This window comes from Hyperolius riggenbachi, chromosome 1, assembly GCF_040937935.1.
Source record: "Hyperolius riggenbachi isolate aHypRig1 chromosome 1, aHypRig1.pri, whole genome shotgun sequence".
Taxonomy (NCBI): Eukaryota; Metazoa; Chordata; class Amphibia; order Anura; family Hyperoliidae; genus Hyperolius; species Hyperolius riggenbachi.
In genome coordinates, this window is record NC_090646.1 from 680,650,058 (window position 1) to 680,665,757 (window position 15,700).

General features: G+C 44.2%; 1 protein-coding gene across 1 annotated transcript in view; it reads left to right on the forward strand.

Annotated features, from left to right (window-relative positions):
* Window positions 1–2,007: 2,007 nt before the first annotated feature.
* LOC137544546 (B-cell differentiation antigen CD72-like) overlaps window positions 2,008–15,700 on the forward strand; it is a 173,033-nt gene continuing 159,340 nt past the window's right edge. The window contains exons 1-2 of the mRNA XM_068265648.1: window positions 2,008–2,077; window positions 11,615–11,707. Of these exons, the coding sequence (XP_068121749.1) occupies window positions 2,008–2,077; window positions 11,615–11,707 (163 nt within the window). The remainder of the gene's footprint in view (window positions 2,078–11,614; window positions 11,708–15,700) is intronic.

A 15,700-nucleotide genomic window follows, 5' to 3' on the forward strand; every position in this document is an offset into this window, starting at 1 on the left:
AGGGGGGGGGGGGGTCTGAGGACAATCTGGGGGTCTGGGTGGGTGATCAGGTGCCCCCAAGGGACAGTTTAGGGTCTGCTCTGATGGGTGGTGGTGACAAGGGGTGATAGACAAGTGACAGACAGGTGATAGACAGGTGGTCAGTGGGTGAGGCAGATGTATACAGTAGTATACAGTATACAGGGGTGGGGGGCTGGGGGGGGGGGGTCTGGGGGGATCTGAGGGTAGGGGGGGGTGATCAAGGGACCCTAGGGGGCAGTTAGGGACCTAACCTAAATGATAGCGTCGGCAGATAGTGGCAGGGGGTGATTGATGGCTTTATTGGGGGGTGCTTGGGTGCAACTATTGCTGTGCTGGGGTGGTCAGGGGGGGTCCTGAGGGCTGGGGTGGGCGATCGGGGGGATCTGTGGGTTCACAAACTGTTTTCTGCTGCTCCCGCACAGGGCTGCCTCCTCCTCCGAGATCCGTGCGACGAAGAGTGCAGAGGAGGAGGAGGCAGCCAGTATAATACACTTTGTCATGTAAACAAAGTGTATTATACTATTTCATTGGCCCAGATCGTAATTTTAAACCCCGCCGGCGCTGCTAATTGGCCGGCGGGGTATCGGGCAAGGTGGGCGGGACCTTTCGCCGCGGGGAGCGCGCGTCATAGATGACGCGATCGCTCCCCGGACACGCCTTAAGGACCCGCCGCCGTCAGGCGTATTGCGGTCCTTAAGGCATCCACTTTGCCGCCGCCCATGGGCTGTGGGCGGTCGGCAAGTGGTTAAGGAGAGTAGTGGGTACAAGTTAAAAAAAAGACCTTGTAGTCTATGAGAAAATCGATTTTAAATATGCAAAGAAAAATAAATGGTTTTTCAACTCAAAAAAATTACAGTTTAAAAAACATTTTTCTTTGTATATTTAAAATAGATTTTTTTTTCCTCAAAAACTACAAGGTAACAATAGCATGTATGGGGGCTTTGCTATTCACCGCCAAAGTCGGCACAAAATGACGTGTAAATTCATGCGTCATTACCAATGCTTACAATTACATACAACATTAATTTCTGCTCACTACTAGTCCTGGCTCGCTCCTCCATTAGTCCCTCCATTGCCATCCTTACCGGCTTGCCTCTTCTCCATGACCCCGGTAATATGGGTCACTGAGAAGATGTGGCCATCAGGGATAAAGCCGGGAGTGCACCGAGCCATGCACTGATAGAAGAGCACGCCGTCCAGGACATGTGTCCAAATGCTGCAGGGGCCCCCGGGACCACAATGAAGTTGAGGGGAAACCTGGGGGGGGGGGGGGCAGATGGCTTTGGGGCCCTGAGGCAATTGCCTAGGTTGCCCCTATGGTAGCACCAGCCTTGCTGAGTATATGTAAATATGTGTTGAAGCGGCTGGTACCCTCACACACATGCACAAGGGCATGGCCGGCAGGGATTGGGACTTGATTGGTGGGGTGATGGTTTGGGGCTGAAGCTGTATAGACACGCCCCTCACATGCAGGCTGTTCTCTTGCTATGCAGGGGGAGGAGGGACGATGACACAGCGTAGGACGAGGCGTGTGGGGGAAGTGGGGAGAAGAAAGCACTCGGTCTGTTTCTTCTAAAATGTTCTGACTCATCCTAGAAAATAAAGTGATTTGTACAAGAAAGAATGGTTCGCTCTGTCTGTATTACACAGCCCACAAGTCCTGATCAGAGGTTTAAAAGTTGGAGAGTAACAGATGTGTTTTGGATTCCAGAGGAGGGGTGAAGCCCGTGAGAAATCTTGTATAGGTGAATCTGAGGGGAACATATCTGGAGTCTCTCTGCAGACTGAGCTGCCAGTTGGTGTATTTTGTTCATTCCCTGCTGTAATTACACAAACGTCTTGCCTTTGTGGGTTGGGTGATCAGTAGGTGGCATTTATTAATGTCTCTTATTGTACTTCTGGAGCCAGCAGAGCGTAATTCCCCTCCTGATACTCAGAATATAACAGACACATCACTGTCAGACTCATCTTCCTGATAATCGCGGTATGGCGGACGCTGCTGTCCCCTCTGGTGTGACCCCCGGGGACCTCAGCTCAGGGGAGCCTCTGCAGGACGGTAAGTAGTGCTTCAGCAGCAGATTATTATTAATATTAATTGTATTTATAAAGAACCAACATATTACGCAGCACTGAACAATAAGTGTAGTTTCCCTTCTGGCCTGCGGGTGTTTTAGGAGCGCTGTCTGCAGATTCACACTCAGGGCTCATTCACATTACAGGCATTTTTGTGAACATTTAAGCGCAGGTGATTTTTCACAATCGCCCTGAAAGAGCTTACACCATCATTTCCAATGAGATAGTTCTCACTGCGGCGTTCCATTCGCTTTCCGATCAGATAAGCGCTGCATGGACCATTTCTGAGGCCTGAATAAAAGGTATAGGAAAAACGCAAAATCCTCACAAAATTGCTTTGTGCAGGGAATGCGTTCTCGTTTTTAAGAATTAAAACATTGTATTTATTCATTTTCGGGGACAAATATATCACTTTCTGACTGACGTCAGGAAGTGATTTGAATAATCGCTCTGCTAAAGCGCTTAAAAAAATGCTTAGCAAAAATGCCCAGTGCACAGAAATCGCCGGAAATCGCAAATAGTAGCGCATCAAAAAAGGCGAAGGCAATCGGAATGTGAACGAGGCCTCACTCCACCAGCTGCTTCCTGTGTTTGCCAATCATACTAATTACCTGGATTATACTAAACTACTGCCTTTTGCTCCAGAAAATTGCCAGGACTTTGTTGCTCCCAGGTCTGAGTATTCTGGGCACTCCTGTTACCTGATGCTGTATCTGATTCCCCTGTTGCTGAACCTGTATCTTACTAGTCCATCCTAACCTTGACCTTGTCTGTTCCTTTCTGTACTGCTACCCAGTGCCGGACCGAGGCAGAGGAGAGAGAGGCTCCAGCCTCAGGGCGCAGTGTAGGAGGGGCAGGGCTGGGCCAAATGAGAGGCGAGAGAGGCTCCAGCCACAGGGTGCAGTGTAAGAGGGGGTGCATGGCCGCGCCGAGGCAGAGGCGAGAGAGGCTCCAGCCGCAGGGTGCAGTGTAAGTGTAGACTGTATTACTATGGTTGATGTTTTTTTGTATATATTTTGCTTTGAGTAATTGCATGTGGTTTGCATGCAATGTTTTTGTACACACATTTTGCACTAATATTTAAGGAGAGAAACAGAGCGCTCCGATAGTGCGTTACCACTTTTAATAAAATCACACGCAAAAATGTATACACTTACAGTGTATGCGCAAGAGTTGCGCATATAGGAGGCCACCGGCGAGTCCCCTCAGCTTCCTGTGCCTGGCCAGGGCAAACAGGATCCGTGCAGATGGTGGGCAGGTAACGGAGAAGGACAACCGCCGGCTCGGAATCCTCACGGCAAGCCGTCTGACGTCACTACGCGTTTCGGCGCTTTAGCCACGCCTTCTTCGGGTGACGCGACGGCTGGACGGCTGCCGTTTTTCTAGAGGAGCATTACTTGTAGACCCGCCTGGTGGGGCGGGGCAAGGCGCTCTGTGTCAAGATTTAAAACTTAATAAAGTTTAATTAAAAGTTAATGAAGTTTAATTAAAAATTCGTAAAAGATTTTTGGAAAAACTTTAGAAAAAAGGGGTTTAATAAAAAAGCTCATGTAAAGCAATATTTGTATAAAATTGAGACATTCAAAGTTAAATAGGATGACGTGCTACGGAGGGAATATCCGGAATGCGGAGGGTGCTTGGCTGTGTTAGAATAAACACAGGAATTACGTAATCCGTGATGCTGGGCTGTGTATGGTCAGCCTCAGCCAATATATTAAAACCAGCAATGTTATTTGGTATTTAATTGATTAAAAGACACGGGGGTAGCGTAATCTGTACCGCTAGGCTGTGTGGGACTCGCCAATGGACCCCTGTCAATACATTAAAACATCCAATGGTATTTGATTTAGTGAAGAAAAAGGAAAAAGGGGGGGGGGGGTGAAATAAATGCACATTGTTGATGGCAGATGACATCTGAGGTGTGGGTAGGGGTAGGACTAGTAGTGTGAGACATTGAAAGTAAGTAGTGTGTTATGAATATGAAAATGAGGCCCCATATGTTGCATGTTATGGTGAGAGTGAGTTTGATAGTTAAATGGCAACATGACATGTGGGAAGGGAGGGGATGACATAAATAGACTTGGAGCAAGACCAAAGAAATTCTATAAGGACACATACAATCCTAAACTACAAGGTTATCAGCGGTCCCCATATGGATCGAAACCCACCCAGAGAAGTCGAACCACGCAAAGAATCGATGCCATAAGTCATTGTAAATCCATCACTTCATATATAGAAAAAGCTTGGGACCAAGCTCTAATTGGAAAGGAAGTAAACCCCAATGGAGGACAAAGGGCGGATATTGAGCCACATGAGGAGAGACAGGTTGAAGAAGCATATAGAGACCCAGGAAAGGATAGACCTACACCGGCTCATTTTTTAGGACTTCTCCACACCCCGGTGGCCTTGAAAAGACAACTCGAACTAGAAGAAGACGAGGCACCAGAGGAGGGAAGAGAGTTCAATCACAAAAAAGGAAGAAAACAGAACAGTGTGGAAACCATAAGTCCACAACGACAATAAAAATCTTCAACTTGTCACAGCATCAGCTCACAGACGGAGATTACACTCTGTTGCAGAAAGGTTTAAACTTTGCTCCCACTGCACAACCCAATTCCTTTCAATTATTTAAAGATCTGCATCGGTTTATAAGGAGTCTTACATTAAAAAGATTTTTCTGTATACAGGAGAAAAAGAACATCCCAATGAGAAAAAACCCCTATGAGATCGACAATGACGGAATAATCCATAACGTGTCATCAGGTCCTGCCACTACAGCAGAACAAGAGACCATGCAATGCCTCGTTGAATTACTAGGGGATGATCCAGATGGAGATCTGGGTATAGATTATACATTTATGAATGAAACCATAAAACACACACAATTTAAGCCTAAGTCCATTTTCTACCCCACACAGTCAAAAGGGCCCCAGATAAACACTTTTTATCAGGTGGTCCTGGAGGAATTTAAATCATTATGTAAAAAACAACAATCAAAAGGAGGTATAAAAAACCTAAATAAGAAAGAGCAAGAGTCACTAGAAGCCCTGAAAAAGAATAAGGAAATAGTGATCCGCCAAGCGGACAAAGGTGGGGGGATTGTCATCCAGGATTTTGGTGCATATAGGGGTGAAGGTGACAAATTACTGAGTGACACTAATACCTACAAAAAATTGAAAAAAGATCCCACCAAAGATTTCACCAAAGATCTCCTAACTATTCTCGATCAAGGGATAGAGAAGGAAGTGATTAACAAGGACGAATATAGGTTTATGGTACAGAAAAACCCTCTGTTACCATATTTTTACCACATCCCAAAAATACATAAATCAGAAACCAATCCCCCAGGACGGCCCATAATTGCCGGCATGGAGGGTCTGTTGGCACCATTATCCGATTATATAGATCACTTTCTCCAGCCTGTAGTACAAAATACAGAAGCATATACAAGAGACTCTCTACACGTTTTAGAAATTTTGAAAAACTATACATGGAAAAGGGAATATCTGTGGGCGTCTTTAGATGTCTGTTCCTTGTATACTTGCATACCACATGAAAGAGGAATTGAGGCAGTTAATTATTTTCTTATGAAAGAAGGTTCATTTAACCCCACCCAGGCCCAATTCATTTTGGATCTCTTAAGGTTCGCATTGCAGCACAATTATTTTAAGTTCATGGATGACCTTTACCTCCAAATCTGTGGGACATCTATGGGGGCGGGGTTCGCTCCGAGCTTCGCAAACCTCTATATGGCCTACTGGGAGGAAAGATATATCTGGTCGAACCATCAGTTTGGAGCGAACCTCGCCCTCTATACCCGTTACATCGACGATGTGTTAATTATTTGGGAGGGGACAGAGGAAAAATTCATTGAATTCGTCGCTTATTGTAACGATAACAACTTTGGGCTTAGGTTTACTCATGTAGTGGATAAAAAAGAGTTGATCTTTCTGGATCTAGAACTATTCGTGGGAGAAAACCAAAAAAAAAAAAAAAAAAAAAAAATTAACACCAGAACCCACTTTAAACCAACTTCTGGCAATTCGTACCTCCATGCAAAAAGCTGCCATCACCAAAAATGGATAAATAACATACCAAAAGGACAGTTGTGCAGGTTGAGGAGAAACTGCACTAATGACAGTGATTATTTTAAACAAGCAGATGAACTAAAGAAAAAGTTTGAAGAAAAAGGATACAAAGCCGAAAAAATCAATACAGCCATTAAAGAAAACTTTAAATTATCAGAAACCTGTGAAGCAAAGAGAGGCCAACATAACAACATGGATCCGACTTTCATTACAACATACACTAATGAGTCAAGGAAGATAGAGGGTATTATTCGAAAGAACTGGCCTATTATACTACAGGACTCACATTTGAAGAGTATCTTACCCACAAAACCTAAAATAATCTTTAAACGTGCGAAATCATTGAAAAATGAAATCGCTCCAAGTAATATAGGGTTAGATAAACCACAAACTTGGCTGAAGAATCCCACAGTAGGAAATTACAGATGTGGATCCAGCAGATGTGGATGTTGTCCCTTCATGAGACATGGTCTTAAATACTTAGACCTACCAGATACCAACAGTATACCTCTAAAAAGCTTTGTAAATTGTGCCACAAAATTTGTGGTCTACATGCTAGAATGTAGCTGCAAGTTAAAGTATGTAGGTAGGACCACCCGAGAGCTGAGAAGACGCCTCGGTGAGCATAAGTGTAACATTTTAGCAAAGTCCGACAAGCATAGTATCCCAAGACACTTTAACCAATATCATCAGTCAGATCCTGGAGGCCTCAAAATCATGGGTATAGAAAGTATATCAGTAGAAATACCAACTGGTCAGAGATACAAAAGACTATGTGAAAGAGAGATGTACTGGATCTTCAGGCTAAACACTTTAGCACCACGGGGGCTCAATGAAGAACTTGAAGTCCAAAGTTTCCTAAAATAACAACTTAGCCCCTATTACCTGAGGCTTCCCATATTATTGTGTGTCATTTTTTTCCCCTCTTTTTTTGTTTTTTTGATTGTTTGGTTTCTCTTCCTACCATCCCCCCCCCCCCCCCCTTTCCCTTTCCCACCTTTTACCCACCCCTACAAAAATCCCCTCCCCCCCCCCCCCCCCCCCTTCTGTTCACACCCATTCAGGGTCCTTTTTTCCATCCAATTAGACCACCTGATAGATCCGGACTATCCTCTCACATAGACCCGTTTCGCGTCCCCCACTCCAAAGTCATATTTCTTCGTCCATTTCACATCTCCATTCATTCATCACTTTCATTACTTTCTCATGCATATCCGTACATATTGATCCATACATACACACACACCTCCACACAGTTCTTATCAACATACACGGTTCTAACAGTTCACACACATCCCTTCAATCACTTCCCTTTGGCAATATTTCATTCCATCATACTTAGTCTCATCACAACATGACATGTATGGGGTCCCACATTCTTCCATCACCCTCCCTTCCCACATGTCATGTTGCCATTTAACTATCAAACTCACTCTCACCATAACATGCAACATATGGGGCCTCATTTTCATATTCATAACACACTACTTACTTTCAATGTCTCACACTACTAGTCCTACCCCTACCCACACCTCAGATGTCATCTGCCATCAACAATGTGCATTTATTTCACCCCCCCCCCTTTTTCCTTTTTCTTCACTAAATCAAATACCATTGGATGTTTTAATGTATTGACAGGGGTCCATTGGCGAGTCCCACACAGCCTAGCGGTACAGATTACGCTACCCCCGTGTCTTTTAATCAATTAAATACCAAATAACATTGCTGGTTTTAATATATTGGCTGAGGCTGACCATACACAGCCCAGCATCACGGATTACGTAATTCCTGTGTTTATTCTAACACAGCCAAGCACCCTCCGCATTCCGGATATTCCCTCCGTAGCACGTCATCCTATTTAACTTTGAATGTCTCAATTTTATACAAATATTGCTTTACATGAGCTTTTTTATTAAACCCCTTTTTTCTAAAGTTTTTCCAAAAATCTTTTACGAATTTTTAATTAAACTTCATTAACTTTTAATTAAACTTTATTAAGTTTTAAATCTTGACACAGAGCGCCTTGCCCCGCCCCACCAGGCGGGTCTACAAGTAATGCTCCTCTAGAAAAACGGCAGCCGTCCAGCCGTCGCGTCACCCGAAGAAGGCGTGGCTAAAGCGCCGAAACGCGTAGTGACGTCAGACGGCTTGCCGTGAGGATTCCGAGCCGGCGGTTGTCCTTCTCCGTTACCTGCCCACCATCTGCACGGATCCTGTTTGCCCTGGCCAGGCACAGGAAGCTGAGGGGACTCGCCGGTGGCCTCCTATATGCGCAACTCTTGCGCATACACTGTAAGTGTATACATTTTTGCGTGTGATTTTATTAAAAGTGGTAACGCACTATCGGAGCGCTCTGTTTCTCTCCTTATATCTTCCTTATCAGCATACTGGCACCACCCAGTTAAAGGAGCAGCACCGAGGCACATCCACTTAAAGGGCCATATTTATCTCTAGCTAGCGCTAGGATCAACACTTTGCAGCTCTTTGCACTAATATTGCCTTACAATAAACCTTGTTGCACATTATACCCAGGTCCGGCGCTACCATAGAGGCAAAGGAGGCAGTTGCCCCAGGGCCCCAGAGCTTGTAGGGGCCCCCAGTGGCTACAAGAGGAAACAAAAAAATTCAAAACGACCTTATAGTTTTTGAGAAAATCGATTTTAAAGTTTCAAAGGAAAAAAAATACACATTTAAAAACCTGCCGACTTTTCCGGTTAATAGCAAATCCACCTTTTTGTTCCGGGGAATCTGTTGGGGGGCGCCCCAGGTTTATTTTGGCCTGGGGCCCCATTGTTGCTTAAACCGGCCCTGATTATACCCTTACCCGTGCCTGTATTGCTGCACACTGTAGTCATATCCTGGTCCTCTGTTCATGCTCATGGCAAATGTCCTATCACAATTATGTATTTATACAGCACTAGCACTGTACAGAGTACATAGTCATGTCACTGACTGTCCTCAGAGGAGCTCACACTCTAATCCCTACCATAGTCATGGTCTAATGTCCTACCATATTATTATTATGTATTTATATAGCGCTGACATCTTCTGCAGCACATTACAGAGTACATAGTCATGTCACTGACTGTCCTCAGAGGAGCTCACAATCTAATCCTGCCATAGTCATAGTCTAATGTCCTGCCATATTATTATTATGTATTTATATAGCACTGACATCTTCTGCAGCACATTACAGAGTACATAGTCATGTCACTGACTGTCCTCAGAGGAGCTCACAATCTAATCCTACCATAGTCATAATCTAATGTCCTACCATAGTCATGGTCTAATGTCCTACCATATTATTATTATGTATTTAAATAGCACTGACATCTTCTGCAGCACATTACAGAGTACATAGTCATGTCACTGACTGTCCTCAGAGGAGCTCACACTAATCCTACCATAGTCATAATCTAATGTCCTACCATAGTCATGGTCTAATGTCCTACCATATTATTATTATGTATTTATATAGCACTGACATCTTCTGCAGCACATTACAGAGTACATAGTCATGTCACTGACTGTCATCAGAGGAGCTCACAATCTAATCCTGCCATAGTCATAGTCTAATGTCCTACCATATTATTATTATGTATTTATATAGCACTGACACCTCCTGCAGCACATTACAGAGCACATAGTCATGTCACTGACTGTCCCCAGAGGAGCTCACACTCTAATCCCTACCATAGTCATGGTCTAATGTCCTACCATATTATTATTATGTATTTATATAGCACTGACATCTTCTGCAGCACATTACAGAGTACATAGTCATGTCACTGACTGTCCTCAGAGGAGCTCACAATCTAATCCTGCCATAGTCATAGTCTAATGTCCTACCATATTATTATTATGTATTTTTATAGCACTGACATCTCCTGCAGCACATTACAGAGTACATAGTCATGTCACTGACTGCCCTCAGAGGAGCTCACAATCTAATCCTACCATAGTCATAGTCTAATGTCCTACCATATTAATATTATGTATTTATATAGCACTGACATCTTCTGCAGCACATTACAGAGTACATAGTCATGTCACTGACTGTCCTCAGAGGAGCTCACAATCTAATCCTACCATAGTCCTAGTCTAATGTCCTACCATGTTATTATTATGTATTTATATAGCACTGACATCTTCTGCAGCACATTACAGAGTACATAGTCATGTCACTGACTGTCCTCAGAGGAGCTCACAATCTATTCGTACCATAGTCATAGTCTAATGTCCTACCATATTATTATTATGTATTTATATAGCACTGACATCTTCTGCAGCACAATACAGAGTACACTTTACAGAGTACATAGCCATGTCACTGACTGTCCTCAGAGGAGCTAAGAGTCTAATCCTACCATAGTCATGGTGTAATGTCCTACCATATTATTATTATGCATTTATATAGCACTGACATCTTCTGCAGCACTTTACAGAGTACATAGTCATGTCACTAACTGTCCTCAGAGGAGCTCACAATCTAATCCTGCCATAGTCATAGTGTAATGTCCTACCATATTATTATTATTATGTATTTATATAGCACTGACATCTTCTGCAGCACAATACAGAGTACATAGTCATGTCACAGACTGTCCTCAGTGGAGCTAACACTGTAGTCTTACCATAGTCATAGTCTAATATCCTACCATATTATTATTATTATTATTATTATTATTATGTACTTATAAAGCACTAACATCTTCTGCAGCACAATACAGAGTACATAGTCATGTCACTGACTGTCCTCAAGGGGAGCTCACAATCTAATCCTATCATAGTCATAGTCTAATGTCCTACCATATTATTATTATGTATTTATATAGCACTGACATCTTCTGCAGCACTGTACAGAGTACATAGTCATGTCACTGACTGTCCTCAGAGGAGCTCACAATCTAATCCTACCATAGTCATAGTGTAATGTCCTACCATATTATTATGTATTTATATAGCACTGACCTCTTCTGCAGCACATTACAGAACACATAGTCATGTCACTGACTGTCCTCAGAGGAGCTCACACTCTAATCCTACCATAGTCATAGTCTAATGTCCTACCATAATATTATTATGTATTTATATAGCACTGACATCTTCTGCAGCACTGTACAGAGTACATAGTCATGTCACTGACTCCTCATAGGAGCTTACAATCTAATCCTACCATAGTCATAGTCTAATGTCCTACCATATTATTATTATTATGTATTTATATAGCACTGACATCTTCTGCAGGGACTGAGTAGGGAAAACATACAGACTCCATGCAGATAGTGTCCTGGCTGAGGTTGTGACTGTGATGCTGTGAGGTGATGACCACTGCACCATCCATGCTTAGCAGCTCATACATTATCAGCCAAACTGCAGGTTATAATGTCACATGTTTGTCAGCCATACTGATTGCTATTTCTATACTGCAGGTACCCGGAGGAGGAGGTCTCAGACTGTTGTTCTGCTGCTGTCGCTGCTCTGCCTGGTCCAGTGTGCGGCGCTGATCACCCTGACACTGAAATGTACGTCACAATCTATGCTCTATAAGGTGTATCGCTGGGGGGGAGGGGAGGGACACGGGAGGGGAGGGACACCTCTCGACTTTTTGAGATCAGAAACAGGGACAAACCCCCAACACACCACTAGTCACGCATAATATATATAATGATTTTATATGAAAAATATGTTTTTTTATAATTCAAACCACACTGGTCCTTTCTATCCTGGTTCATTTTCCTTCATATTTGCATTTAAAAATAAGAAAAAATAAAGAAAGAAAGTTTAGCGTTAATTAACCCCTTCACCACTGAGGGGTTTTACCCCTTGAGCACCAGAGCAATTTTCACCTTTCAGCGCTCCTTCCATTCATTCGTCTATAACTTTATCATTACTTATCACAATTAAATGAACTATATCTTGTTTTTTCCGCCACCAATTCGGCTTTCTTTAGGTGGGACATTATGCCAAGAATTATTTTATTCTAAATGTGTTTTAATGGGAAAATAGGAAAAATGTGGGAAAAAATCCATTATTTTTCAGTTTTCGGCCTTTATAGTTTTTACATAATGCATGCTACTGTAATTAAAACCCATGAAATGTATTTGCCCATTTGTCCCGGTTATAAAACCGTTTAAATTATGTCCCTATCACAATGTTTGGCGCCAATATTTTATTTGGAAATAAAGGTGCATTTTTTCAGTTTTGCGTCCTTCCCTAATTATTTATAAAGTAACAGTGTTGTACCCTCCTGACATAAATATTTAAAAAGTTCAGTCCCTAAGGTAACTATTTATGTATTTTTTTTAATTGTAAATTTTTTTTTTTTTTTTAATTACAAAAAAAAAAAAATGGGGAGTGTGGGAGGTAATGAGTTAATTTTTTGTGTATAAGTAATGTATTTGTATGTGAAAAATGCTTTAGGGTGGAGTTTTACTATTTGGCCACAAGATGGCAACAGTAACTTTTTGTTTAATGCGACCTTTAAGCGTCCTTCTGGACGCTTGGAGGAAGTACTAGGAGGCTGGGAAAGTTTTTTTTTTTCACAATGATCGCGCTGCTTATCGGAGAAGCAGCGGATCATTGCGGGGGCTTAGATCAACGAACGGGAATGGATTTTCCCGTTCATTGATCTCCAGGCGAGCGGCCGGCGGCGTGTTTACGAGCGGGAGTGCGCGTTACAGCGAGCGGGAGCGCGGGCAGCGGCGGGAGCGCGGAAAGTACGGATTTCTCCGTCCCTGGGGGTGAAAGGATGGAAAAAGGGACGGAGAAATTCGTACGGGCGGGGGTAAAGTGGTTAAACACATTTTCCAGTAGGAAAATACAAATTTTTGCTAAGATTTGAATATGAGTCCTGTAAGCGGAACAGACGGACAGGGTTCCCAAAGAGGGACTGTCCCTCCAAAAGAGTGGACAGTTGGGAGCTATGGGGGGGGGGGAGCAGTAATTGTAGTGGCTACTGTGGTGCCCAGAGGCAAAGGGAAGGGGGTCCTGCCAACACAAACCACTCTGCACTTTTCCAAATGGTGCCGATATTACAGATTTTGGAATTCTTAAACAGCTGTGATGTAGAGATGGCCCGAACCTCTGATTTTCGGTTCGCAAACCTACCGCGAAAGTTCGGTTCGCGCAAACTTTCGCGAACCGCAATAGACTTCAATGGGGAGGCGAACTTTGAAAACTACAAAAAATTATGCTGGCCACAAAAGTAATGGAATAGATGTTTCAAGGTGTCTAACACCTGGAGGGGGCATGGCGGAGTGGGATACACGCCAAAAGTCCCAGGGAATAATCTGGATGTGACGCAAAACAGCGTTTTAAGGGCAGAAATCACATTGAATGCTAAATTGCAGGCCTAAAGTGCTTTAAAACATCTTGCATGTGTATACATCAATCAGGGAGTGTAATTAGTGTACTGTTGGACAAACAGGACTTTTTGCAAGATTGGTATCGTTAAGAGATGAAATGCAATAATGTGATCTTGTTTATATGTCATGTGTTTATTTTTAATATGACAGTACCTGGGTGATCCATTCCTCAGTTAACTGGGGTAGACACTGTTTTGTGTAGTTCTCCAGAAGGAAATTGTATTATGTTGCTATGTTTTAATTGCACTTTAAGGTCACATGACTTCCTGTTGGGTGGGTATTTAGGTGTTACTGATGATGGGTGTGGCACACCTGAGGAAGGGCTCCACCCCGAAACATGTCGTACGTGTGCCTCTGCATGCTATCCAATACAGTTTTTGACTGAAGTCATTTGTATGCTGTTTCTGTTTGTCCAATTGTACCATGACGATGCAGGAGTGGTGTACCTGCAGGAGGCGAGCACCGGCACGGAGGCCTAATCCTAGGCCTAGTAGGTGTGTGACAGGTGAATATTGGAAGATAATTAGTGTACTGCTTTACACTGACACACCAAACTCACTGTGTAACGCACAACAAACAGCTGTTTGCGTAGTGACGGCCGTGGTGGACTGGTGCGCACCATGGCCAGAGTGCAGGCCGTGGTGGTTTTCAAGCCCATATGGTCGCCGGGCTGTGGTAGCTCAATTATAGAACAACAGTGACTGTCCAGCTGATCAAATTTGGTCTGTCCACAATGAAGCAACAACCTAATTATCTTGGGTGTGCCACCCCCCGAGACACTCATATAGCCGGCGGTCATTGCTTCATTGTGATACGCAAGCCCCTTCACCGCGGCAAGGTAATGATCACGAAGGGGAATGGGCACATGCACATACCTTTTGTTTTGTTAGGCAGGCATGTACACACACCAGAAAAATTATTATAGCGGCCACTGCTAGCAGCGGCCTTAAAAATTCAGGAATCCGCGTGGAATCCTGGACCCTGTTGGTGGTGGTGGAGAAGGCAGTCAAGCGGCCTGTGGGCAGATATGCTGTGTGGGGAGCGACTTAGTATTGGGGCAGGCAGTCACACGGGTGCATGCAGAGATGCTGTGTGTGGGGACTGACTTTAGTCTTTGGGCAGGCCTGAGCGTGCTTTGCAGACCAGACATCGGTGGTCAGATGGACCCTTGACCCAACACTGTGTGCCAGAGATGACATCACTTGCCTTTCAACATCACGGTACAGTTTAGGTATCGCCTTTTTTGAGAAAAAATTGCAGCCTGGTCAGGCCCGGATTTACCTCACAGGAGCCTATAGGCACAGATGTCCTGGCACCTAGACTTCACCCTCCATGAACCTACAAACCCCCTCCAAACCGCACTGCAAGTGTGCTGGGTGTCCCAGCTGTCACTTCTCCCTTACTTCCCTTGCCCAACATAGGTAGCTACAGATGCCCCTTAGCATTAGGTAGCCAGAGGTACCCTCAGTATTAAGTAGCTAGAGGTGCCCCTGACTGAAGGGAGATCTCGTCAGTGGAATTCCGAGAGCAGGGTGAGTAACCTCTCATTTAGATTCTCATCAGGACTCTGCATAGGGAAGGGGAGTGAGCCGCCTTTCCATCATCAGGCGCCTGTAGGCACGTGCCTACAGTGCCTTATGGTAAATCCGGCCCTGAGCCTGGTATCTTCCACTGCGGTGTGTGGCTTTGCTTTTGTGTGCTGCTTTTCCTCAGGTGGTCATCCCATTGCAGTTTGTGCTTTGTAATCATGTGCCTTCGTAAGGAAGTTGTCCCTACGCAGGTCTTGGTCTTTCCACAGCTCTATTTTCGGTGGCAGAAAGTACAGATGGCATTGCTCTCATCTGAGGCAGACACACACAAAAAAGTCCACACCGCTGGTCCCTGGGGTGATGGCACTTTGGCGGTGGCGGCCGACTGAGTGTTAAATGGGGTGCCAGAATCAGAGCAGGAGGAGGAAGATATGTCACGCTTCCGTGCGGAAGCTGAGAAAGATGAGGTGTTCTGTGTTAAATAGTCAACTACGTCCTGACAATATTGGGGGTTGATGGCACGTGCCTTCTTCTGAACACTGTACTGTATTTCGAGGGCCGCATGAAATCACGACAGCGCGACCTCGAACAGACCTGCCAGGTGGCCTGCCTCTGCCTTTTG